The sequence below is a fragment of the Podarcis pityusensis genome, assembly GCF_964106645.2.
Source record: "Podarcis pityusensis genome assembly, chromosome: 3".
In the NCBI taxonomy this organism is placed as follows: Eukaryota; Metazoa; Chordata; class Lepidosauria; order Squamata; family Lacertidae; genus Podarcis; species Podarcis pityusensis.
The window spans coordinates 42,883,823-42,910,437 of NC_138026.1; the positions used below are offsets into that span (position 1 = coordinate 42,883,823).

The 26,615-nt window shown below is 40.8% G+C and overlaps 1 protein-coding gene across 1 annotated transcript; it reads left to right on the forward strand.

The window, feature by feature from the left end:
• Window positions 1–1,986: 1,986 nt before the first annotated feature.
• PM20D2 (peptidase M20 domain containing 2) lies at window positions 1,987–25,513 on the forward strand. Its single transcript, XM_080999907.1, has 7 exons — window positions 1,987–3,136; window positions 3,692–3,840; window positions 9,764–9,906; window positions 14,194–14,348; window positions 15,674–15,806; window positions 18,391–18,498; window positions 19,748–25,513. Exons 1-7 carry the CDS (start codon window positions 2,600–2,602, stop codon window positions 19,951–19,953), a joined length of 1,431 nt encoding a protein of 476 aa, XP_080856033.1. The 5' UTR covers window positions 1,987–2,599; the 3' UTR covers window positions 19,954–25,513.
• The last annotated feature ends 1,102 nt before the right edge of the window (window positions 25,514–26,615 follow it).

Genomic DNA, 26,615 nt, shown 5'->3' on the forward strand with positions numbered 1-26,615 from the left:
ATCGTTGCTGAAACTTGCATGCATCCCTGTATTCTGCTGTTCTTTTCATCTTTCCATTAATCCTAACTAGGCAGGTTATTCAGCTGTTAGTGCACAAAATTCAGGGTAAACAATGCAGTGCTTAACTTAATCCTTTCTCTCCTTTTCATACGGCTTTTATACCATAAATTTTGATGAATGTATAGTCACTGTTCAACCTCTGAAGCAAACAGCTCAGTTTTTATCATGTTTACTTGGATTTGAGACCCATTATAATTACTTCTCTAATGCACTTAAATGTATCAACATTTCAAACAGAACAAATATTCCAGCATTCTCTCTTATTAAAATAATGTGATACACGTACTGCACTTGTTAAAAATAGTAAGCCAGCTATCAGAAGATACAGCAGGAAACTGTTGAGATACTAAATGTATCTTAGCATAATCTCTTATTTATAGTCTGTGATGTCAATTAGAGCCTGAATATATATTAATTTGTGGCTTGGAGGATGTCTTATATTATTGGTATAGAAAAGAAAGCTGAACTTCATGTACAGCTGCAATCCAAGCATGTTTAGAATTATTACTTACCATTATTGCCAGGATAGGCGCATTTTAGCAAATAGATATTTCTTAAAGTGAGTCAATCAGCCCATTAAAATTCACTGTCATAAACACATGCTGCAATAAACTGAGCAATAAAGAAGTATCCGGCTAGAATGGGGATTTAGAAAGGATTGATTTCATTTGTTTGAATGATGAATGGCAATATATATTACGCCTGTAAGAACTTGACTGATTCCTGGTGGAAACAGTTTACATTAGTAGGTGATTTGCTACCAGAAGAGCTCTGCTAAATAAGATGCTTATAAATATGATACAACTTTAGCAGTTAAAAAATATTTGTTTGCCATGTCAAAACATCCTACACTCTGCTCCCGCTGCCTCAGAAATACTTCCTCGGCCATTGTCCCCTTTGCTTGCCCTATCTCTTTTTATATTGAAGGTATATCTGTTCTGATGTCTAAGTAAGTCTGTGCTGGCAGAGGACGGATGCCCCCTCTGGCTGCCACTGCCTTTCTAACATTGCAGAGGCTCTGGAGGATCATTTTAAGCCTTAAAAACCTGAATTTTGCAACCCATCAACACCCTTCTGGAAATTTAACTTCTGCATGAATGTGTCAGTATGTTAATAGTCTTTCAAATTAGATGCAAAACATGCTGGGGGGGGGGGAGATAGATGACACTTCTGGGATAACAGTGGCTGACGTTTGGTTTGGGATAGCTTCTGTAGTTGGCTATTATCCAAACTTCTCTGATGATAGGGAATATTCATAAATTGTCAAAACTTGTGAGGTTAAGTAGGCAGGAAGTTCTGGGAACAGAGAAACTAGGGGACCACAGCTCATACAGACTGTAAAGACAATAGGATGAATAGGGTGGTGGTCTCAACAAGGGAACATGTGACAAAAGGTAGGCTAGGAAGAACTGGGAGGTGAGGGGATAGGAATATTAATTTGACACAATCAGTCAAATCCTTGGTATAAAACTCTTGCGGGTATTTACATGTGATCTAAACTGCTACTGGTTGGTTTCAATCAGCAATCAATTGTATTTCAGCCGCTCTTTGTTTGACTTCAGCAGGCTCAAGACATCCTTGGGGACAGAAGCAGGCACTTCTATTTTAAACAGACACACACCAAAAGCTTTTTGCTATGAACAGATTAAGCCATGCACAGCTAAATACTTAATGAGACTTGTGAGGACTGCATTAAACTTGATCTCCCGGCCCTTATGACCCCAACAGATGGTGGTTCTGGTAGACCAATGGAAAGTTGCAGAACTTCATACACCCACCAGCATAAACATACAGATGTTTATTTGATGCAATACTCTTGATAAAAATACACTTGACTCCTGGAAGACAAACCTGATCAGACTTAAGGGTACACTTGCCAGCCTTTCTTCAAAGTCCTGAAACAATACAGATTCTCACCAGTATCTTTCAGTGTTGATTCTTTTCTGTGTGTTATGTTTAATGTTGTGGTACCTGAATATGAGAGATGTGAAAATTGCGTATAAACACAGCTATACATAAATTTTCACAAACCACTCTATCTGTCTCTTATCTATCTTCATTCGGGTACCACAACAGTAAACATACTATTGACCCAAGAGCCTAGTCCAGAAATAACCTTTTTTTAACCTCTGTCCCTGGTGGTTGAACAATGCCCTGTATCGAGTGACTTCTAGGAAAAGAGGTAGGATTAGGTTTCGGTGTTGATCCTCGGCTCAGGTTAAACCCTATATATACACCTGGGCAACAACACTTCGGTAGCTTAAGCAGCACACGGCGGTGGGAGCTGTTTTCCCTTTTAGAACTACAGTATTCGCGGAGTGTTAAAGAAAAGCGACTACTTTTCCCAGCAAGCTCTGCGGAAGAAAGTCCCGGCCTGGGCTGCTAACCGAGGCTATATAAGCCCTTCGGGCGGCGCGGGTTTCAGACATTTGCCGGTGGCTGTCGTGGTTGCGAAGCTGGTGGCGGCTCTTTTCCTTCTGACGCTGCAGCGCGCTGTTGTTGTTCCCGTTTATTCTCCCTTAGAACGAGCTCCTTTCCGATGAGGCCGAACGAGGCGTCCGAGGCGCCCGCTCTGGCGGCGCGCCTGGAGGAGCTGAAGCGTCGGGCGGCCGAGTGCATCGAGGCGTCGTCGGAGCGGCTGGCCGACCTGAGCCGCGAGATCTGGAGCCGGCCGGAGCTGGCTTACGAGGAGCGCCAGGCTCACGACGCCCTCGCCCGCTTCTTCGCCGGCCTGGCCCCGGGGTCCTCGCCGGCCGGCGCTTGGCTGGTGCAGCGCAGCTACAAGCTGGAGACGGCCTTGCGGGCGGACTGGCAGTGGGGCGGCGAGGGAGACGCCGCGGGGGCTGCTCCTGCCGCCGCCGCCGCCGCCGCCGCCGCCGAGGACGGGCAGAAGGCGCCCCTCCGGCTGGGCTTCTTGTGCGAGTATGACGCCCTGCCGGGCATCGGCCACGCCTGCGGCCACAACCTCATCGCCGAAGTGGGTGCCGCCGCCGCGCTGGGCCTGAAGGGCGCCCTGGAGAGCCTCCGCCCGAGCGGAGCCGCCGACGGACTGTCCCGCCACGTCCCCGCCGTCAAGGTGCAGGGTGGGTGGGAGAGGGGGAGAAGCTGCGCCCCGCATCTTTTGCCTTCAACCCACAACCTTTCCGAGCCCCCTCTTTTTCTTTCCTTTTTTTTGGGGGGGGGTGGGCTCGCTGGGACGCTGCTGCAGTTCTCACCATGCCCATTCTTTGCGTCTTGTTTTCGCAAAGTGCCCTAGAAAGATCTCTGGAGGTGTACAGTGGTACCTCAGGTTACATACGCTTCAGGTTACATACTCCGCTAACCCAGAAATAGTGCTTCAGGTTAAAAACTTTGCTTCAGGTTGAGAACAGAAATCGTGCTCCGGTGGCACGGCAGCAGGAGGAGGCCCCATTAGCTAAAGTGGTGCTTCAGGTTAAGAACAGTTTCAGGTTAAGTACGGACCTCCAGAACGAATTAAGTACTTAACCCGAGGTACCGCTACATATGCAACTTTTAAACCTATGGGTAAATAAAGAAAGACCCTCCCGTAAAGAGAGTGCCACGTCCCGCACCCCGGGATGCTTTGGTATTTTGCTGCTCTTCCTGACCCACATGTCACCTTTGCTTTCAGGTCACCGTGTTGGGCACCCCTGCCGAAGAAGACGGAGGAGGCAAAATCGACTTGATCAAAGCCGGGGCTTTCGATGGTCTGGACGTTGTTTTCATGGCCCATCCATCCCAAGAAGATGCAGCATATTTGCCCGACGTAGCAGAACATGAGTGAGTAAACTGGAATGGGAGGCATTGTTTACTTGGCCATTGTAACAAGCCTTTCACTTTTGATCCACTTTTGAGTTACTCGTTTGGCTTTCCAAAGGGCACTTGGAACAATTTATGTAACGTTCTGCTGCTGTTTCTAATAAACCGCTAATGAGCACGTGGTGCTTGTGTGGAGCTGTCAAGCGAAACAAGTTTCTACTTCAATTAACTTGTATTACGTGAGGTTTGAGTTTTTATACCATAACCGTTAATTCATTATCCTAAAGGGCCCCAGTAAGAAAGGAAGGCTGGGTGGCATTATGAAACAGCTGCCAAGGCCTCTTGTGCCAAAGGTCCTGTTCTTTCTCACTATGCTGTCCAGAAGCAGCTCACCCACAATTCTCCTACGTACTTTTCCTCTTAGCTGTGCACTGGGGAAAGTTGGGGTGATGTGTGAGGAAGATATGAGGACCTCCAAAGCCAACCTGCTCCCAGTAACCAGTCCTTCAGTATGGGTGATGGAGTCCATGCACAGAACACAGGTCCATTGGTCTATCTAGCTCGCCTTGCACTACCTGGAGATGCAGGGGATTGAACCTGCAATTTCCTGAATGCAAAGCAGATGCTGTGCCACTGAGTTACTTCCCATCTTCCTTAAGCTATATCCTACCCAGTGATCTGCCAGCAAGTTTTAGTTCCAGAACTGCTACTCTCTACATGTTTTTTACTCCCCTGGTTGTTGGGAGGAGGGGGCAGATAGAGCCTCCATCTAGAGTTGGTCCTAAGATCTTCAGTTATTGACCTTATTCTATATATTTACAATTATATGCACATTCCGAGTAAAGTATTGTATGCAAAATTATGTCACTTATGTCACTTTGTAGTGAATTACAGCAGGGCTTCATTTTCAGGGACTTTTACGTATTTGAAACATATCTTTATTCAACATCATCTTATTCAAGTTGCCTAATGAGCTTCTGTTTTGTTTTGTTTTTAAATCAGTTGGACCAGTAGCTAGGTAACCCTAACAATGATTTTTTAATTTAGCTCAAGGTATAAATTTCATTTCCTGATGTGTGATAGCGTTCATGAAACTGCCAACTTTATTGGAATAGGAGATGCTGCAGTTTAACAAACACCCTTCCACCCACAATTTGTTTTACTCTTTATACACATTTGTTAATATATTTGAACAGAACCATTATTGGGACTAGAGTTGGTGCTGGGTGTTTTTGAAGTCATTCTGTTTAGTTGGAAGCAATTCTGGTTATACAATATTTCTTCATGTGATTATTAAAGGAGTTTGTTTCAGCTGATCTCATTACCGAACATCTCCAGAAATTAGATCTGGTGTTTGCCTGCAATGTAGACCTAAATGTCTTGTGACTCAAAGCTGTACAGTGGAGTGTTAAAAACTTTTGTATTTCCTTTCACATTTCTGCAAAGATGACCACACATAGGCATATTAAGAACAAGTAGAACTGATGTTCGGCTGTATACAATTAAGATTGTATATAGAATTGAATACAGTGGTACCTCTGCTTACGAACTTAATTCTTTCTGGAGGTCCGCTCTCAACTCGAAACCGTTCTTAACCTGAGGCGCGCTTTCACTAATGGGGCCTCCTGCGCGCCTCTGGAGCGCGATTTCTGCTCACATCCCAGGGCAAAGTTTGCAACCAGGAGACCTACTTCCAGGATAGCAGAGCTTGTAACCCGAAGTGTTCGCAAGGAGGACGGTTCGTAACCAGAGGTGTTACTGTGCATTGTGCTTTTCTTAAAAGTTTCTGGCAGTTAACACACCAACCCAGAAATGCAGAGTGCCCCATTCCTCTTGGTATTCTGTTTTTTGACTGCCTTTCTGCCATAGTGAAGTTCACACCCAGGGTATGATGGCTATGTTGACATCTCAGTAGCCTTCCGTATCAGGAAAGCAGTGGTGTGTTGCAGATATTGCAATGACAAACAAGGTATATTTGTAAAAAAAAAAAATTCCTTTGCAAAAGTCGTGATTTTCACCCCAATTGGTTTTTTTGAATAGAAAGGCTCATCTTAAGCCACTCAGGGCACCTTTTGTGACTGAAGAGCAGGATAAAAATGCTTTAAATAAATAAAAGGTGTGACTTCATTTCACCACCTAGCTCTCATTGGATCACTAGTAAATATTACAAGCTTCAAGTGCCTTTCCTCATCGTTAGAGATGGCTTTCCATTTTTGAAGCGAGCTGACCAGCACAGATGATTTCTTGTGACTAGAGGTGGAAGAACACTTCCTCACTTCTTTTGAAAACCACACAACATCTTTATAGAGACTAAGATGAGATTCCTTCCCCCCTCGACCCCCAATATGTGTGGTAGGGATGTTATCCCTTCATAGAAATTTAGTACAGTTTTTTCAGTTTTGTCTTGACTTAATCTTCCTTTGTTCTTCATATTGAACAGAATGGGCACAAAATCTAATGCCAGAAGCTATGAGCTTTATAATTAATTGTGGTCTCATGTAACAGATTACTTTAGATCAGTACTAATTCTAATGTTTTCACGTCTTCTTCTGCAGGTGATTCATCAAGTAAAAACACAGCCCTTTGAATTGTCTCCATTTGCAGAACATAATATTTTTTTCCCTCCCTGGATGCAGTACACCTGGTGCTTGATCCTCTACTCCTGCACAGTAATAGCAGGATTAGCGGGAAGGGAGGTGGTGGACATCAGTATATGAAGACCAACTGGAAACAGAGCTCTGTTGAAAGTGTTTACTTTCAGATGCTTTTTGTATTCTTAGCTTCCATATCCCTGCACATACCAAAACAACTAGTAGGAAAGTTCTACGCATTTACTTCTCAAAATTGCCATTGTAGTAATAGGGATATGTTATTTTTGATACATGGGGCAGTATTGAACTTACAGTACAGTACTGAATTATTGCTTAGAAGTTCAGAGCTCGTTTGAGATTTCCAAGAGAGAACTGTACAAAGCAAGTTTTTGAATGCTACTCATTTTAGGAATTTATACCCCACCTTTCGCATCCATCTCAAACTGGCTATCACAATTTTTAAAACGTAGCAGCAAATAAAATTGAGTCAGAAAATAACACTTAAAGCAGTGATCCAATTAAAAGGGTGGTGTGTATCATAACAGGCCACCAAATGCCATTAGCATTCCAAGCAGACAGAACAGATTTGCCCAAATTGTAATGATGAAGGAACAGTTGAACATATCTAAGAGGAGAGTTCCAGCACTGAAAAGGCACTTCTCCCACTAGTCACTCACCTAACTTCAGGACGCACAGAGAAAGGCCTTTGACAAATAATTGATGGATTTTATCCTAGTTCTTGGGCCAGGCTACCTTAAGTATTTTTACCCAGTTTTCTGTTGAAAAGGCTTCCAGAGCAGATGACATAAGATCAGTAACAAGATGACCTGCTCACAGGCATGCAGTCTGAAAGACAGTGATATTCAGTGATAGTCATAATATGCTGTAGACCCACTGACAGCAATGGATTTTAGCCCGTTTTAATGGGTCTGGTCTAAGTATGGCTTAGTTGGGTATCACTCACAGCACAGAAGGGAAAAGAGGAGGCATAGGGAGGGAAGAGGAAAACAAGCAAACTCAGCTACCAATTTTTGCCAATACATCATACCTCGGTGAGAGGAGCTGTAGGATTTCATGATTAGCATTTCTAAGTTCAACAGCAGTGTTGAATCAACATTTCCAGTAGCTCTCAGTAGACTGATAGTATAGACCTTTTAACTATATATGCATAAGGATGGAAGAGCACTGGCATTCTGAGCTTAACAACAGTATTCCCTATGATTCAGTTGGGACAGAAGTATGATTCTCTTGTTTCTCTTATCTATAGCATTTATGCTGCTTCTCTATCCTACTTTATATAACTTATGCTACTGAACTCCATAGCCTGGCATGACCCTGAAAGGCTGGGCTGTCTTCGGATATAGCTTTATATGTTGCACCTAGCATGTATTGCTGGGGTTATGTTTGGGTCATGTTGGAAGTGGATAGTGCTGATACACAGCATATCCACATTTATTTAACAATGTTTTTATAACACTTGATTCTAGGAAAACCTCAGCAACAAATATTCTGCACTCTGGAAAACTGTTTGCTGAATTCTTCATAGTTTTTGGTTGGGAAATGTGTCAAGTTTGTCTTCACACAGGACATTGCAAACTGCTGTCTTTACCTTTGGCTTTTGTGTTTGTCCTAACCTTTTCGTTATAATTTCTGTCAAGTTTTATTAAACACATATCAGTGTATTTTTGAACAAAGTCTGCACAGTCTCCAAACTTGGCTGCAGCCAAAGAAGAATAGGTTTGCAACAGAATAACCCACACACCCTAGAAGATAAATCACGCTTTGAAAATGAAGCCATGTAAGCAAAAGCCTATGCAAGGGTCCCGTGTAATGCGAGACGTTTGGGGTTGTTTGCTCACAGTTCATAGTGTGCTTAATACCTGTTTCTAATTAATGATTTTTATTACTAAGCCTCAGGTAGTCATCTTACCTAAGTGTAACTCAAGTTTCCCAAGGTCAGAATAAAGTCATCAGATGTACATATTTAGACTCTTGAGTAGTTGCAATTTGTTGCAGCTGGTTTCATATCTGTATAGATCTCTTAAGTTCTTAGGAAGAATATGATATATGCCAGAATATGATAGATAACCAGTGTGGTATTGTGGTTAGAGTGCCAAATCTTCCCTTGGCTGTGAAGCTCACCAACTCAGCATAACCGATCACTTGGGGTTGTTGTGAGGGTCGTCTGCAGAGAGAGAAACACCTACATCCCTTTGAGCTCATTGGAGGACAGGTGGGATATAAATGTAGTAAATACATACATAAATAAATACAAGAGGACATTTACTAATCCTTTGATCCCAGCAGGTTTTATAGGCCAACGTTATAACGGTGCTAGTTCCTTGAACTCTAAATTTTTCATGCTAATTTTTTAACATTGCTTTTCAAAATTCAGGTCTGTCTTAGTTGTGATTAAATTTTAATTTAGGATTATGTTGGTTCGAACACAGTTCTTTTTCATGAAAATAAACAAGGCAAGGTTTTTAAATTTGTCAGGGATACTGCAATCTGTATAATTCAGTTCAGTGGCAGAGCTGGCCATCTGATCTTTTTAAATTTAGAAAATGCAGTGGTTTTTTTGGTTTTTTTAAAAAAGGTAGAAAACACTGCAGCAGTTATTCAATATTATTGCTAATAGTAAAGCATCTGTTGTGTTCTGTAAATTCTATCATCCTGACAAACCAAATGGTTCTGGTTAAGGCAGCTCAGAATGCATGGAGCTCCTCCATTGAGAATGGTTCCCCCCATTCAGTGGATGAACCATGTATAAATAAACATTTATGTGTACTTCCTTCTCATGAAATGCTTGAATTGTTCTCTATTTGGAAAGGATCTCTGGATGAGGACAATTGTGTTGGGTATTGTAATTGAGGGGAGGTGGTGAACTGAGTTGTCAGGAAATCTCACACCAGTTGATTGTAGTTTGTTATTTGCTTCACGCCTTTTGAAAATGTCTGTTTTCTTAGTTGATTTGTTAAGATATTTCTCTACCAGACACAATTTATTTCTGTCTAATATACTAATATTCTTTATTTCCACAGAAGTTAGTTCCTGTCTTGTATGTACCTATTTCAGTACACGTGGTCCATATAAATGTCAGACTTGGTTTTGTGATGACAAAGATCAGCTTTGAGTATCAAAGCTCTGTATTGAATACCTCCTACTCTCAAAACATGTTGGTCTGTTTTTCCAGCAATTATCTTTATAGAGGATTGAGGTTAAAAAAAAATCAAACCCCTATATTATAGCATAGACCTTTATCTCATTAGAACTTAAGTTCGTTGAATGAATCCAAAGGGATATTTTTCCTTTCAAAAAGTGTTTAAAAACCAGTGATGGCTTTTATTTCCTAGTGTGACTGTGAAATACTATGGAAAAGCTTCTCATGCTGCTGCTTACCCTTGGGAAGGAGTAAATGCATTAGATGCTGCTGTTCTTGCATACAACAATCTGTCAGTTTTAAGACAGCAAATGAAACCAACATGGAGAGTTCATGGTGAGATGTTCATTAAATCTTATGTCCAGCAAGTAATACTTCAGGCACTGTTTTATAATGTATCTGGCATGTTAACATTAAAATGAAAATGGCTGTTCATGTGTTTAGTTTTCTGATAAATGTTCAATCTGTTGGTAAAGTTGAAAGTTCTTTAAGAGCTATACAACTTTGGTATGGATATGTTCACTTAATAGACTTTGGTCATGTTTTCCCAAAACAATATGTCAGGGTTGTTTGCTTAAAAAACCATATTGTGTGAGCTGCATCCTGGTGTATGCAGCCCATAGGTAATTGAACCCATATAGCAAGATGTCTGAAGTTTGGATTGTGATTTGTTTCACCCTAACAAGCTATGTTTACTTAGTTTGTTGTTGGCAAATTCTCACTTGTTAGGGAGAACAAACCACGAACCCAAGTTTGGATGTTGTTCTAAGCTGATTTTATCTGCTCATACCAGGGGTGGTGAGAGCAGTCAGGCTCCATGTATGGTTTAATTAGCCAAGGTTAATGAACGTTCATCAGATGGTGATTGGTGTTAAGGTTGAGTATTATGATGGCAGATACCTGCAATAATGTGTATTGTAACAGCGAGTCTTCACACATTTGTTTTCCCCCCAAATGTGGGTTATCATACCCTGGCAGTTGGTGCAGCTCTCTATTTCTCCTTCCATCTTTTTTATGCTTTGGGGATGCTTATAGGATCTGCTCCTCACCCTTAGTCAGAGGTTAGAATGCATGCTGTGCTAAGCTTGTATCATCCAGATGTGTAAAGCATACGAGTTACATACTCATAAGTGTCTGTAACACAAGCTCTGCAGTTCATGCAACTGATACATTTATTAGTGGAGTCCTGGAAGAGGTGATGGTTATATAATTGAATGCTCAAATAGCGTTCCAGTTTAGCTTTTCTATTAAGTGCTAGTTAACTATATATAGGGATTATTGTGAGGATGAGGCACAGTTTTGTAAGCTGCAAGGCTGAAGTGCTATGGTCCACACTTGAGTTTTAGCATGTAGTCTACTGTTTGTCTATACCTGACCATAATAATATGGGTCTAACTGTAGAAGGATTTCTAGTTTATACAACGTCGTTTAAAAATATGTGGCAACTAATCTAGACAGCTAACCAAAGGGATCAAATTAGCCATAAACACTTGCAATTCATTAACTTGACTGAAGTTAGTTAATAGTGAAAAGGTTTGGTTTCCATCTGCATGGTAAAGTAACTATTGTTCTAAAAGCCCAATAGGCCCATCAGGCAGTTTTGACCAACCCACAGCTACCTATCCTACACCTCTGGTCCTACCCATGAGGTCAGGTGTGAGGCAGGTAAAGTTGCACCTGGGCCACAGAGGAGATTGGAGGCACTGCTGATGTGTGTTGGGCTGACACTTTGAAACCCTGACTGTCAGCTGATTATCAGGCCTTCAAAGCATCGCCCCAACAATCAGCTTTGATCAGCTTCTCTCAGGAGTTCCCCATTGGATACCTCTCCACCCTATTGGATAAACTCTCATCCAGAAGCACCCATATGATTTATGTTGCTGTTTGATTTCCAAAGCAATGGCGTTAATACCTTCCAGACAGAATTATGGGTCACTGTTGTAGTACTTCTGAATACTGCATAAAAAAATATTCTCAGTGGAAGATTCCCCCTCACCCCATATAAACTAAAATGTAAAAGGTTTTGAGCAACTTGCCATCCATAATACTTTCAATTTAAAGTAACATGGTCTTTCTGACTTGTTACTTTTTCTCGTCTTTGTTTCCTCCCATCAAATTTCTGCCCTTGTTAATGTTTATCTGTACTAGAGCTATCAAATAAGAATAGCAAATTGAAAAGAGTGAGGCAAAGTTCATCTCTTAGTGATGATAAGAAAGGATTGGTATGTCTTCTTGCATTCCCAATTTGTTTTTGTTTTTTTGTGATGTGCCCTTCATAGCACGTAGTTGCTGGTTAAACTGGTTGGAGTAGCTCTACTTCTTTTTAACTCCCCCCTCCCCATAGGCAAGGTTACCTTGCTGGTCAATATTTAGTTTTTTATGTGGTCATGAAAGCTAATGGTAATTAGTTTTCTTTGCACAAAACCATTAAATTATTTAAAGCATTTGTGGCCCAGGCAGCACTGCAAGTGATTTGCTGCTTTTAAAGTGATAATTTTCCATTAAAATACTCTTAGCATGTGCATGGTTTAAATCTTACACATTTTTGTATGATGGGCCTTCTTGCTCTTGTGAGCATTGGTACCTTATTGAGGCCAAATTGGATTATACAACCAGTATCAGAAAAGCACTGTGCACTGCCCTGTCTGCATCTTCCCAGCTAGTTTGTGCAGAAACACATGAGAATGAGATTATACCAGCAGTGTACCACTTGGTTTTTCTATAGCCTGTTTATCAACCATATATAGAGATAGCATCTCAAAAGTCTTGTACATATTGAAGCTTAGTCAAAGTGTGCATATTGATGCCACAGCATGGTGCAAGCATGGGCTTGCTCTTTAGAATAATACTTAGAATAATACATTTTGGGATAACCTGTGCTTGTAGGAACTTTGTTGAATCTTAGCGGAAGCAAAGACAACAACTAGTTTTGCTACACATGGATGGCATTCTCAGGAGCTCTCTTGAGTATTGCCTCTCACCTGTGAGCCAGCCAGTTTTTGCTTAAAGTTAAACCTTTCTATTTCTACACTCACTTTGATTTGCTTCATACAACTGTTGCATAATGTAAAAGTGATTCTTGGAGCAGGGAAGCTTGCCAGTTTTATGTACATGGCCTAATAAAATTTAGATGGTTTATAAATATTAGATGCAGCTTTCAGTTTTGCTGCCAATGTTCAGTTACTGTAGTGTAGCAGATGGATTCTAGCAAGTGATTTGAATAGCCCAAGACAACTAACGAACTATTCAGGTAAGCAACTATTCCAGGTATATTGAAGAAACCTAAAAATAATTTACTGCCTTAAAATTGCCATAGATTGCAAGCGCATTAGGTCTGGGCACCACCGAGTTATAACAATATTGTAGCAATTCAAACTATCTTAAAACAAAGAGCCTGTTCTTGCTGGAGTCATTCAGAACTCAGTCAAACAAGATTCTATTCATGCAAGACTTTTAAGATGGAAATGTATCATACCCCTTTATTCTTGTTTGAAATTTCCAATTGACAGTAGATTCATTTGCCTGGGCAAAATTTCATATATGCATATATAACAGATCAAGAGTTGCTTTATTCAAAGTGGTTTCAACTGGAACTTTACTTGAGCTGTTAAGTGATAATTATCATACTTGGAGTAGAATGATTGAAATCAATGGATTTCAATGGGTCTATTGAGTATGATGAATGTCAGCTATTACCCATTGTGCGTTAGATCTGGGCCAACAGGAAAGCAAACAAACAAACGACACACTTGCTTTTGATACAGAACCTTCTCTTCTCTGATCTAAAACCTGTTTCTACCATTTGATGACGCTGCACCTTGATAGCACTCTAGTCTCTTTGTAACAAAATTTGAAGAAGGAAAGTGCATATATGGGCAGACAAAGGGTGACACTGTTTATATTATCCAGGGTGGAAAAGATGGTGTTCTGGAATTTTGTCCCCCTTACCTATTTCAAATGCTCGCACAAAAAATGCTCCTTAAAATGGATACTGTTTAAGAGTTTGAAATATTTTCATTTCTTATCCCTTTCTCTTGGTCAGCTCATGGGCAGCTGGTGTTGTGTAACCCACTACTTTAGTATTCTTCCACCATGCACTACGTGGGGCGGGGGGAGGCAGAAAAAAGATGTTAGGAGGTGTACTGTTCAAAACTGATGCCTAACTTGGTTAAGCAAAGTTGAATTATGCCACAAAAACATGTTAAATTGTTCAGCTTTAATTTACACATTAGTCTTTTCCCCAGAGGTTAGAATATGAAAGGGATGTTTTTACACCTTGACTTCTGGTCTAGTAAATATATTCAGCCTCTGTGTTACTGCTCCCTTAATCCCCCTTGTTCCAATGCCATCCAATTTTATTTCATCCTGAAAGACAACAGATGAATAACTGAGAAGAACGTGAATGCAAATCTTTGTGGGTTTTTTATTGAAATCAAATAAAATTTCAAGACACAAGGTTTTTTTTTCCTAAAAGAAAGCAAGAAAATCTGTTTTTGTTCCCACATCTGCTGGAGAGTTGGCTCAGGTGCAGAAATTAGTTTGGCTTTCCTGTTTTAGCCAGAAGCCTCAGAAACCTACTATTCAAAGTTCTGATTTCAGTAACACAGTTCTTCCTTCTTTTAGGTATAATAAAGAATGGAGGTGTGAAACCTAATATCATCCCTTCTTATGCTGAATTAGAATTTTACTTGCGTGCTCCTTCATTAAAAGAACTCTCCATCCTGACAGAAAAAGCAGAGAACTGCTTTAAATCTGCAGCCCTGGCCACAGGGTGTGAAGTAAGGTTCATAAAGATTTATTTTGCTTTTAAGTGACAATGTGAGCTGACTAATAATGATAATATTATTATTTGTTCCCCACCTGTCTGACTGTTGCCCCAGCCACTCTCTGGATGCCTTCTTAGCCAAACCACCTAGGACCTATTGAGTGATTTTAGTTGAAAGTAGCATAACATCTACATGTTGGCCTACCCTCTGACAGTTTCCCCCTATAGTTGTGGCTCCAAGCAGGCTAGATTGGGGTGATTAGGCCTGTCAAGATGTTTGAAATGGTCCAGTCACCTCTGTCTTTCTCTCATTGCAGTGCTTGGAGAAAAAGTTTCAGCACAGTGCTGTAATGGGAATGAATGTGTTTCCATATGTGTGTGTGTGTGTGTGTGTGTGTGTGTGTGTAAGTGGCGGTCTGTGTGTGGTGAGAGCAGGGTGTGCTTGGCCATGACCACAACTGGCATGTGGCCCTCAGAGGATTGGCCTCAACCCTCAGGCTGAAAAGGTTTATCCATCTCTGAACTAAAACCCTGATCCCGTTGAACTAACATCTCAGCGTAGCTGATATTTTGGACTTAACTGAGGGTATTGCCTCAACTTTGTCAAGTCTTGGTTCTCAAAAGTGCAAACATACCCGAGTAAGAGCGACCTTTCACATGCTTTTAAATACACAAGGACTCAGCATTGGGCTGTTTTTCTTTTCTTTTTTCTTTTTTTAAAAAAAGCTTCCTTTCTCACTGAACACTTTCTAAGTACTTTTCCTTCTTTGGTATTTTCTTTAAATCATAAAAGTAGTGAGGAGCCTAAGGGGATTAACCCTGCTTCTAAAGCTTCTACTTCAAAGTAATTTCCAACCAGAGCTCACTTCCATATTCAGTTGGAACTCCCTTCCAAGAATTTACACAATCTTGGCTGTGTGTTTTTTTCCATTTGGCATCTTTGGAAGCTGACATTCCACATTTCTAATTTATCCTGTTTTGCAAGAAGCTTGCAGTTGTCTAAGGGCAGGAAGCAGAAAATTGCTTGCTTGTTCTAGGAGATAATGCCACATTCATGCTTCGTATAAATAGGATGTGAAATGCCGAAGAAAGCTAATTAGTTCCTAAAAGTGTAATCCTTTGCATGTTTACTTTGAAGTCAGCCACACTGTGAATTGCAGCTTGTTCTCAGGTAAGTATGTTTCAGATTTCAGCCAAACACTAAGTCCTATGCATTTTTGAGAGTAAGCCCCTTTGAGTTCAGTGGGACTGACCTCTGAGTAAGACAAATAGGATTGAGTTGGAGGCCCTTCATCTGGTATTTTTGTGTCAAAGCAAATGAATATTTTTCTTCTCTAGATGGAATTAAAAGGTGGTGCAAATGATTACTACAACGTGCTTCCTAACAAGAGCCTGGAAAAAGCTTACATTGAGAATGGGAAGAAACTTGGCATGGAGTTCATCCCAGAAGATAACTTGACTGGGTTGTCAGGTAATAAATAATAAAACATCCAATAAAACATTTATCAGGTTGGCTTTTACTCCTTTTCTATCCATTTCTGCTTTGTTCGTCAGCCTGGAAAATACATTTATACATCTTTTAAGAATTTCCCAACAATTGGGAAGGGTGATCAGTTTTTATATTTTAGAGCATCAGAATGTGTATTGCTAGGTGAATGCAGAAACAGATTTGAAGGGGATTTGAATTTGGTAAGGGAAAATGTAATGGGGCTGTTCTGAAACGTCAATCACATACTTTATCATATACTTATTTTCTTGTAATACTCTTAGCATTTTGTTCAACTTGATCCATGAAGTAAGGACAGGTTGAGTTAAATGGGCAGTAAACAGTGCTGCCGTGGTTTTGCCATTCCATGGTATCTGTTCTTCATCATAAACCAACTTAGGATGTAGAGTTCAAGGGCAGTGGATACCCTACTGTCCATCAACATGCAAGGGATATGATTGGTAGTCTCTAAGTTAAACTACCGTAGATTCCGGCAGATTAGGCGACTGGGCGTATTAGACAACCCCCCCAAATTGGCAGCTGCAATTTGGGGATTTGTTTTATAAGCCCAGTTGCCTAATACGTTGGGCAGCAACAGGGGGCAGGCTCAGCTCCACGCCAGGAGAAAGCCACCCTCTGTGGAGCTGAGCCTGCCGCCCGCTGCTGCTGCTTCCAAAGCAGCAGCGGGGGGTGGGCTCCGCGTCGGACAGCTTTCTCCCAGCGCGGAGCTGAGCCCGCCGCCCGCTGCAGGTGTTTCGGAGCCACCGCAGCGGGGGGCGGGCTCTGCTCCGCGCCACCCATACCTGGTGTATAAGGCGACCCCTGACTTTGGAGAAGATTTTCCAGGGTTCAAAAGTCGCCTTATACGTCGGAATCTACGGTATTATTTCAGGACTGCTTGATCTTGATACTGCAGAAAGGAAAAACCCAGTTTATGTGCATGCTACTTATGTATATCACTTTTTCTCCAGAACTGTCTTTTCCCCCCCTTTAAGAGTGATGCCTTTTTCCATTTATGTGAGGAATTGTTGAACTGTTATTTAAGAAAACTAAATTCTCTCAACCAAAACCTCCATTCTGCTGTTGGAATCATTTCTGCATTCTGTTTATTTCAACTTGGCAAAGTGAAACATTTATGTTTGGGAGATACCTAATGTACTTGAAAAATTGTGAAATTGGCCTGATTCTGCATCTTATCATTTATCAACTTTCATTGCTAATCCCAAAATATTTATTTTACACCTTAAAAAACCCCCACAACCTGTTGCCTTTGTCTGTGTTATGTGCTCTTTTCTCTGTCATACTTTCTCATGCTGTGGGACAGGAGCTGCACAGATCTTTTTCATTTCACTTCGTTTCCAGTGCCTTTGGTTACCTCCATATCACTGTCTTTGTCCAATTCTACAGTTTTGCAGTCAATAAATAAATAACTTTGTGATCCTGACATTTGGAACAGTACCTTTCTTTTAAATCAGAATCAGTGAAGGCGGTGAAGGTCCTGTGTGAGTGTCTGGAGGCGGTTGGAGGATGGATGGCGGCTAACAGATTGAGGTTGAATCCTGACAAGACAGAAGTACTGTTTTTGGGGGACAGGAGGCGGGCAGGTGTGGAGGATTCCCTGGTCCTGAATGGGGTAACGGTGCCCCTGAAGGACCAGGTGCGCAGCCTGGGAGTCATTTTGGACTCACAGCTGTCCATGGAGGCACAGGTCAAATCTGTATCCAGGGCAGCTGTTTACCAGCTCCATCTGGTACGTAGGCTGAGACCCTATCTGCCTGCAGACTGTCTCGTCAGAGTGGTGCATGCTCTGGTTATCTCCCGCTTGGACTACTGCAATGCGCTCTATGTGGGGCTACCTTTGAAGGTGACCCGGAAACTACAACTAATCCAGAATGTGGCAGCTAGACTGGTGACTGGGAGCGGCCGCCGAGACCATATAACACCGGTCTTGAAAGACCTACATTGGCTCCCAGTACGTTTCCGAGCACAATTCAAAGTGCTGGTGCTGACCTTTAAAGCCCTAAACGGCCTCGGTCCAGTATATCTGAAGGAGCGTCTCCACCCCATCGTTCTGCCCAGACACTGAGGTCCAGCTCCGAGCGCCTTCTGGCGGTTCCCTCACTGCGAGAGGCCAAGTTACAGGGAACCAGGCAGAGGGCCTTCTCGGTAGTGGCGCCCGCCCTGTGGAACGCCCTCCCATCAGATGTCAAAGCGATAAACAACTACCTGACATTCAGAAGACATCTGAAGGCAGCCCTTCAGTTTTTAATATGTGACATTTTAGTGTATTTTTCATCTTTGTTGGAAGCCACGCAGAGTGGCTGGGGAAACCCAGCCAGATGGGCGGGGTACAAATAAATTATAATTATTATTATTATTATTATTATTATTATAGTATAATAATGCAAGATGAACAAATGTGCCTTGTTGCACTGTTCCAATTGTAAGCTGCTTTCTTAGTTTGAGATCTGAATTATTACATTGCTGCAGATCATGCATAGCTGAGCAGTACTTACATATATTCCTTTTGGTAGCCTGATCTGATACATTTAAAACTACCTTTTCCTAGGTTCTACTGATTTTGGGAATGTTACCTTTGTGGTTCCTGGGATTCATCCTTATTTTTATATTGGGTCTGATGCACTAAACCATACTGAGCAATACACAACAGCTGCAGGTTAGTGAGTTTTATGTGTGTGTGTGTGTATATATACATGTATTCCTCCTGGCCCCCCCACCAAAAAATATACAAGAACACTAAGATGGAAATTACATTGAGTTAAAGGTTTTCCCCAGCTGGCCTATGCTTAGTGCAGCTGAATGGAACATTAAATTGTTCTGGACTGGAATTAATGTGTCTTACCTTTCTGTGATTATTCTTACTAGGTATTGGACATTTGTGTACTGTGTTCCTAGGAACAGTCAGTAATAAATATTTATTTGTTTATTTGCAAAAATTCTAAGTTGTCCTTTACCATACGGTCCCTGAGTGGGTTATAATATAATATACTGTACAATAATAAGATAAAATTGCAATGACAAATAAAACTGTTCTAGCCAGCACTTCAGTGGTTAAAATTTTCAGAGGGTGTTTGCTCACACTTCTCTTGAAGTCTGTGCTACACTATTCCAAAAGTCTTGGCTTTTTTTATTGCAGCTGAAGCAACTGGAAATCTTGATGCCTTGCTAGCTGACTAACACTAGCAAGAGCAAGCACAGGTCTCTCAATGTGCTGCTGACTAAAATCAATCTTTATAGGGTTTTTTGTTTTTTTAATAAGCTAACCTAACCTCCTGGTGGTCAGGTGTGGATAACTTGTTGAAATCTCTTATGCAGATATGCATCTTAAGATCCAGTGATACTCCTACTATGAGAAGTATGTTTGTGGCAGAAATTATGAGAGGGTAGTGAAGAAGCTAAAAATGTCCACATTTGGGCATATTCACAAGAAGCAATAACTTCAGGCTTACAATGAGCCTGAATTTCTTGTATGAAACACATATTTATGCTAGATGCACTGAAATTGAAAGGTGTGCATTTTAATACAGGAAAAGAAAACATAAAGCTACTTAGGAGAAGACAATATCTTTTTATTCCCAGGGTAATTCAAATTGAATTGTTTTGGAAGGGGAAATGGCCTTTACAAGTCCCTTCAGTTATGGTATAGCTATACAGTAAATCCCTTCAGTCTTGAATGTGCTGCCTAGCTCTTGGTAAGACCTGCTCCTGTGGCCATTTCTGAAGGCAGCAGACCAGCTTAAATAAACTTTAAAAATGGTGGGTTGTTTCTCTTTGATCCAGCAGGCGCTTCTGTTCAGAATGAGGAGGGAATTGGTTTTGCCAGTCCCTCCCTCCCAATGCAGCCCCCTACCACCACCTCTTTATTGATCCCTTCTGTTCTCATTTGTGGATTTAATTCTTCCTAGGGTCAGAAGAAGCTCAGTTCTATGCCTTGCGAACAGCGAAAGCTTTGGCAATGACTGCTTTGGATGTTGTTTTCAAGCCAGATCTGCTGGAAAAAGTCAGAGAAGACTTCAGACTGGTGAAACTCAAAGAGGAAGGTTACTTGAATATCCCTGAAAATGGAAAGGTGTCTGGTCTTGGTATCGGAGCAGCATGTGCATCACGTTGAAATAGTACAGCATATTACAAATCTAAACACGAAAGAACGTCAAAGTTTTTTCCTTGGAATTCTAGGAAATGTTTAATAGCTGGAAAGATGCTTGATATTTTAAGTGGTGCAACTAAGCGACCTCAGAGTACTTTTAAAATATTGCTATTATCTGATATCATGTAGTGGTCTTAATTTGGCAGACAAAATGAGTGATTTCTCTGCAGTGATTGAAAATGTGCTGAATATTGCAGCTTTGCATACTTTTGGAAAAACTTTTTAAATGCTATTTACTCTGGTTGGAAAGGAATGTTGGGTTGTCTTCATAGCAGCTGTTCTCTTGCCAAGGAATAGTGAGAAGTGTTGCATGTTTAGCTTATTGTATGCAGAACCAAATGCAATCCACCAGGACAGGCTTAATATGCTTCATAAATCTATATGTATTTGAACCGAAGATACCAAAGGTTAGGTGATGGTTGTTCAAGATGTGCCTAGACTTTCACATTAGAATGGTTTTTCACTCAGTATCTCATGGTCTTTGGTAGCTCAACACTTGAACATACCACACTTTCCTCTTTTGGCCATCTAAATTTTTCTAGAAGGACTATCCTTGTAATCACTTGATGTTTATAGGTGGGCTCCTGACCTCTTGTTCTGCACAATTTCCAAACGCTGTGTATCCTTTAGTAGTTTTGTGCATAGTATAGAATTATACAGCATACAGATACACCAGAAGAAAATAACTTTATAAATGAGTGTCCAGGAATAGCTTTTAAAATGAAACCCAAAACTGAGTTTCTTGTGAAAATTCTTCCTATTTGACACAAATTAAGCAATCACATTGAAGGAGAAGTTAAAGCAGTAGGTAGGGGGTTTGTTTGTTTTTAAGGGTACTGTACAGAATCAAAGAAATACTTGTGCAAACCTGGTACATGAACCCTGCTTTACTGTCTTATTTATGCATAGCTGCATTTTGAAAATGAATGGCTCCAGTCCATTAATGTAGCTGCTGTACAAAGTAGATTGGTAGAACTTATGTTTCAAATTCATTTTCCTTTCTGAAATAGAATTGTCTATAATTTTGTCAGTTTCGCCACCAGTTAATCCCCAGGACCCAAGATGTGTACATTGATGACAGAGATGAGTTGAGGAAAGGGGTGATGAATCCTATGGATGTTCGAGTTGATACCCAAGTATTTTGGGTGAGCCTCAAATGCATTTGTAAAGGCTAAATGTTGCCATTGTGAGTTGGGTCAGCAGTAGTGGACTGTTTGGGGGCTCGTATGTTGTCTTTCGAGGCAGAGAAAATAGATGTGCTTTTTTCTTCTGCGGAACAAGCAAAAGATGGTGAGAATGTGAGTTCTTGGGGCCTTTGGCAGGTAAAAGGTACTTCTCCTGTAGGGGAGGAATGTGATCCTGTATGGGTTGTCTCTGCCCCTCTCTCCACTGGTAGGAAGGAAAACTTTTTAAGAGAATATACCTGGGGCAGGGACAATCTCCTATCTCCATTTCCTGCCAACTCCACTGCAGATCATCAGTCTGCTGCCCAAGGTATAGCAAAAGAGAAGTGGCAGGAACTCTTGGAAGGGATTTTCCTTTGTTCTATTCCTACTGGAGTAGCTGGACCTGACATTCGGAGGCATTTTAGACAACTCACAAGTACTAACTTGTGTGGTGTTGTGGTTATGAGCGGTATACTCGTAATCTGGTGAACCAGGTTTGCTTCCCCGCTCCTCCACATGCAGCTGCTGGGTGACCTTGGGCTAGTCACACTTCTTTGAAGTCTCTCAGCCCCACTCACCTCACAGAGTGTTTGTTGTGGGGGAGGAAGGGAAAGGAGAATGTTAGCCGCTTTGAGACTCCTTCAGGTAGTGATAAAGCGGGATATCAAATCCAAACTCCTCCTCTTCTAACTAGGCTGTCTAGATTATTCTTTGCCTATGATAAGATCAGCTGTCTTCTAATCAAGCTGGTCTTTGTATTTGGCATATATTAATCTACACACCAAAATTGACTTGAAGTACAATCCTTTGCATGTCTATGCAGAAGTGACTCCCATTCAGTTCAATGGGGTTTACTCCCAGGAAAATGCTGCAGGATTGTAGCCATAATTATGTGACACACCACTGCCTAAGCTGCATTAGTGGTATCATAACGTACCACTGCCTGTTACTTAAACTAATAGTAGATAAACATATCTTATGCTGAAAGAAAACACTAATTTCCTGTCCTCTTAAGCATAATGTGAAATTTCCTTTGTAAGTGTTGTAGGGAGCAAACTCTGCACAGAATTTTGTATTCTAGAACAATATAAATGCTGTCTTTATGCCTGCTTGTTTGCCTAAACAATATTCTCTTTGAGGGTCAAATACTTCCATTATTATGTTGTTATTTATTTTTTTGTCTTGCCTTTCTTCTCAATTTTTACCTGTAAGTTGGTCCAGTAAAAAAGGCTATTCACATTTTGCTGAGTCGGTTACAAAAGCTCTACTGGTTTAAATGAATATATTACATTATTTTTATTCATAAACAGAAAGAATTGTAGCAAGTTTAGCAGAACTTAGGGTATATGCATTTCTGACTGAAGCGCACACATGCTCAAATGCACAAATCTATCTAGGGAGAAACAGATGTATATTTTGTACATCACCTGTAGAAACTGTTCTGAAGACAACATTTTGAGCTGCACATTTGAATGTTGGAATGTTTTGCAGCAAATTAACATCCATTAGCAAGCACTGGAAGACCATGTTAGGAAATTATTAACCACAGCACTTATTTTTTCCCACCACCACCAGTGCTGTAAGAAGAGAAGCAGTTTTCTTTTTACCAACGTACAGCTGTTTCCCCAAATGTTTCACTGTCCTAACTTGCCAGGGAACAGAAATCATACACAACTGAATCATGGGCTAGTTAGTAGGGATAGCAAATTTCAGTATGCATAACTGTATCAAACTTATGCTTCAATACTTTGATCCTGTTAAGAGTTGGGTCAACTTCAAAAGAAAATATTAATCTTACCATGCTGTATTTAGTATTTCAACTTCTTTCATCCAATTAAACACAGTTTTTGCAATAACTCTTCACCTTTTCAGAAGAGGGGGAAAGGCTCTGGAAGGTTGTTTTTCCCTCTAGTAAGCAAGGGCAAGTTGTCCTCAGTGGGATTTGGAGCTGATCAGTACTTGCACTGAAAGGATCAGTGTCTCTTAAGGGTCTTGTTATGTCTCCTCATTCAACTGTGTAAGCTTTGCTTCTGAAAACATTAGTACCAAAGGTGAACTCGATATTTTATTGAGCTCAGGGTTATTTCTGCTCCAACCATATAGCTGTGCAAGTTGCTGCCTAAGCAGGATGCGAGCAAGATACATTGACTGGCTTCTATTTTCTTGGAGAATGCTGCATATTTCTGATAGTCTTTTAAAAACCTGGCAAAGACTCCTGTTATAGCTTCATAACTTGTTAAAATTGCAAACTCAAAAGGGTTGGATCCAGGCGTGCCACTTGACATGCACAGACTGGAACTAACCCAAAGGTTGCAAGACAGCATGGTTAATGTTGTTATGGACCCATTGGTCTTGGATTGTTGCTCTGAGTGTTCTGTAATGAAAACTTGCTTAGGTGGCAACCGCTGAACAGTGTCATGGGCATTATTTCAATATTTTGCTTACTATTCCAAACTTGATTCCTTAGCAGAGGCCTACTTTGCAAGGAGATTTTGGCTGAGACTTTTAGTGGTATAAGCCATCCCAACCATACTGTATTCCTTATCTGAACATGAAAGAAAAGAGGGAAATTGATTTATTGTGAATTCCTGTGTTTCTTGCATGGTTTTTAATATCACAGTTTTAATTTTTTTTTGTTTTTTAAATATATGCATAAATGTTATTTGACAGATCAAACAGCTGGAATCTTGCTACTGTCCTGGGAGAGTACAATTTACCTTTTTTCTGTTTACAAAGCACAATCCAGTGAGAAAAAACCATCAAGATGTAAGCCACATGGATTGCGCAGCAGTTGCTTTAAAGCTCAAGTGTCAGGAAAAGATCTGGTCTAAGCATAAGGCTACCTGGGTTTCTGGCCAGGCCCATGATCATTGACGGTTGTTCTTCATAGCCCTCCGGGGGCTGCGAGGAAATTCAGGCAGGGGAAGGAGAGGATTTATGCAATTGTATTAAATTATAGTAATTTTGTTTGATTTGTAATAATTTGGAAAATGATAAAAATAATACGATAAACATAAGGCTACCTGGAACCATTTATGCAGCCGCACTCTCATATTAAAAGGGTCTTCTTGAATGTGAGGCTATCCATGCGCAGCATTAGCATGCCATGCCATACCAGCAACCAATGATCAGAGAGGAAGTGCTTTGCATAGGCCTCTTGCACGGATCATTGCTGCATGGGGCACCTGTAGGGATATACGATTTCCATGTGGCATGTTGAAATTGTGGGTTAGAGACTGTATCTGAGGTGGTTGAACTTTATGTCTTTTCTTTGTAAGATCAGACGGGTTGGTGTTTGATTTCTTTTGTGTGCGGGTGAGTTGCTAAGGCAGTAAGTCCCATTGGTTTATAATTTCAGAACGCCTTGTCCAGTAGCGTTAGTTTTGTTAGTACGCCATTGTTTATTTCTGTTAATAACGCTGAGGCTTTCTTTACAGTTCTGATTCAGCAGTTATGCAGTGATTCTGTATGCCAGGTTGGACAGACTTTTTGCCAAGTAAGCCATAAGTAAAGTCTGAAGCGTGAGTGCCATTTTTGTATATTCCACAGGACGTATACGGCTCCCCCTTACTAGGAGGTGGCTTTTCGTCTAATGTACCAAACTAGATAGTGTGCGCTTCATCACTAGTGCCATTTGTGGCCTCTTACACAATGCACTGCTAAATCCTAGGGTTTTGCACTTTTGCTGTAACCTGAATTAACAAGAAAAGGCAACTTTTTCACTGCTTCCTTAAATAGAATGCAACTTTACAGTAGACAACAGTTATTCTTGGATCTTAAGTAGGACATGGACACCAGACAAACGTTTTAGTCAACATTACTTTTAGGCTGCAGAGCTGTTGTAAAGGCATATTTGCTTTTTAGTGTCTTGGCTATTGCTGCTGCACCAAATCTTGTATGCTGTTGAATCTATATATTCAGTTTTGAAGAATGAAGAGCCTGCAACAGCAGGTTGGTAAAAATGTATATGTAGCTGGGATGGTGAATTTACTTGAACAAATGTAACAGCAAACATGCACAAGTATATCTCAAGAGTTGGTGGTTTTCCTTTTTTTATACCTTCTAAGGGTTATCTTTGCAAGTGTAATGTTTTGCAGTGAATTCAGGTATTTGAGGAAAAGATACATTCAGGGGCTGAAGCAGCTTCCTGTGCCATCTGTACACAGAATGTTTTGTTTGAATAAAAACTTGAGCTACACTATAAACTATTGCTATAAAAGTACTTTTGCTAAACGTGTTTTATGATTTTCTAGTGAGCCACTGTTGATGCTATCACTTGGTTTTGTACATTCAGCTTTCTTGGTATGCTGTGTGTAAGTACATTCTGGATTGTAAGAATAAAATTGACTTGCACATTATATTGTGTTTCTCAGGTATATCCTAATAAACAAATACGCTACTTAAACATAGGAAGAGCCTGGTTAAAGTTAACGAAGACTGCTCATTGTGATAGTTTGGCTGAAGCTGAGAAATTGAGTCCCAGAGAATGCAAAACTATAGGAACTTTAAGGGACAAAACGGAAAAAGTAAGATAAAATAACACTCTTTGGGGATTATGCCTGTGATGTTGGTTTGAGAGCATCATTTAATCAGGCAGGGCAGCTTGCCAAAGAAAGGAATTTGCAATAATTTATTAAATACTCAGCAGCATTCCACATTGTCAAAGGTTACCTGCTGTCAGCTGAATAACCCATAAAGGCAAGAAGATTTATGCAGCTGTATCTTTTTAAAATGTTGAATATTTATCCCCTCTTAATAATTGCTAGAGGCCACTTACAAGGGAACTCATAAAACAGACCATCAGAATAGAGATTGTCAACAAAACTAACAGTAAATATCTATCTACGAAGTAGCACCACGTGATGATTTAGATGTCACATCAGATAGTAATAAGGCTCCCAGCGGTTTACAGAAACTTGCAAAAAGAGGACTTCCAGAGCTTTCTAAATCTCTGTTGAAGAAGCACATTATGCCTTACATTAAGGCTATTTCATTCATTTATTTGTCATTTAACTTCTCTGGGTGAAAGTTTAAAATAATTTAAAAGCATAAACGGTATGCTCCATTATGAAACAGGCTGGAAACTGCCAAATAATGGAGTATAAATCTCTAGAAATGCAGCAACACACACCTACCTGGCTGATCATCCTTCACTAAATCCTGTAAGGCCTACAGTACGAATTTTTCAACTGAGCAGCTCAACATACTCTGTGGTGTTTTTTTTTTTTGTTTTTTTGGTTGCCAGAAATCGCAAGAGGGCAGTTCTGGCACCTCTCAGGTGGGTGCCATTGTGTGCTGGCATGTCCCTGCCTGCTTCTTGCCTTTACCCACTTCTGAGAAGTGCAAAACAAACATTTCAGGTTAAAATGGAAGCTGGCCAGCATGTGTGAGTCTACACTTTTTTTTAGATCTATGCACCTAGCCCAGCCGCAATTGGTCAAGCTACGGGGCAGGGTCAAT

Coding starts and splice junctions, on each gene's coding strand:
- PM20D2 (XM_080999907.1), top strand. CDS start 2,600: ATGAGGCCGAACGAGGCGTCCGAGGCGCCCGCTCTGGCGGCGCGCCTG. Junction 3,137..3,691: donor GCCACGTCCCCGCCGTCAAG/GTGCAGGGTGGG, acceptor CTTTGCTTTCAG/GTCACCGTGTTGGGCACCCC. Junction 3,841..9,763: donor CCCGACGTAGCAGAACATGA/GTGAGTAAACTG, acceptor TTTATTTCCTAG/TGTGACTGTGAAATACTATG.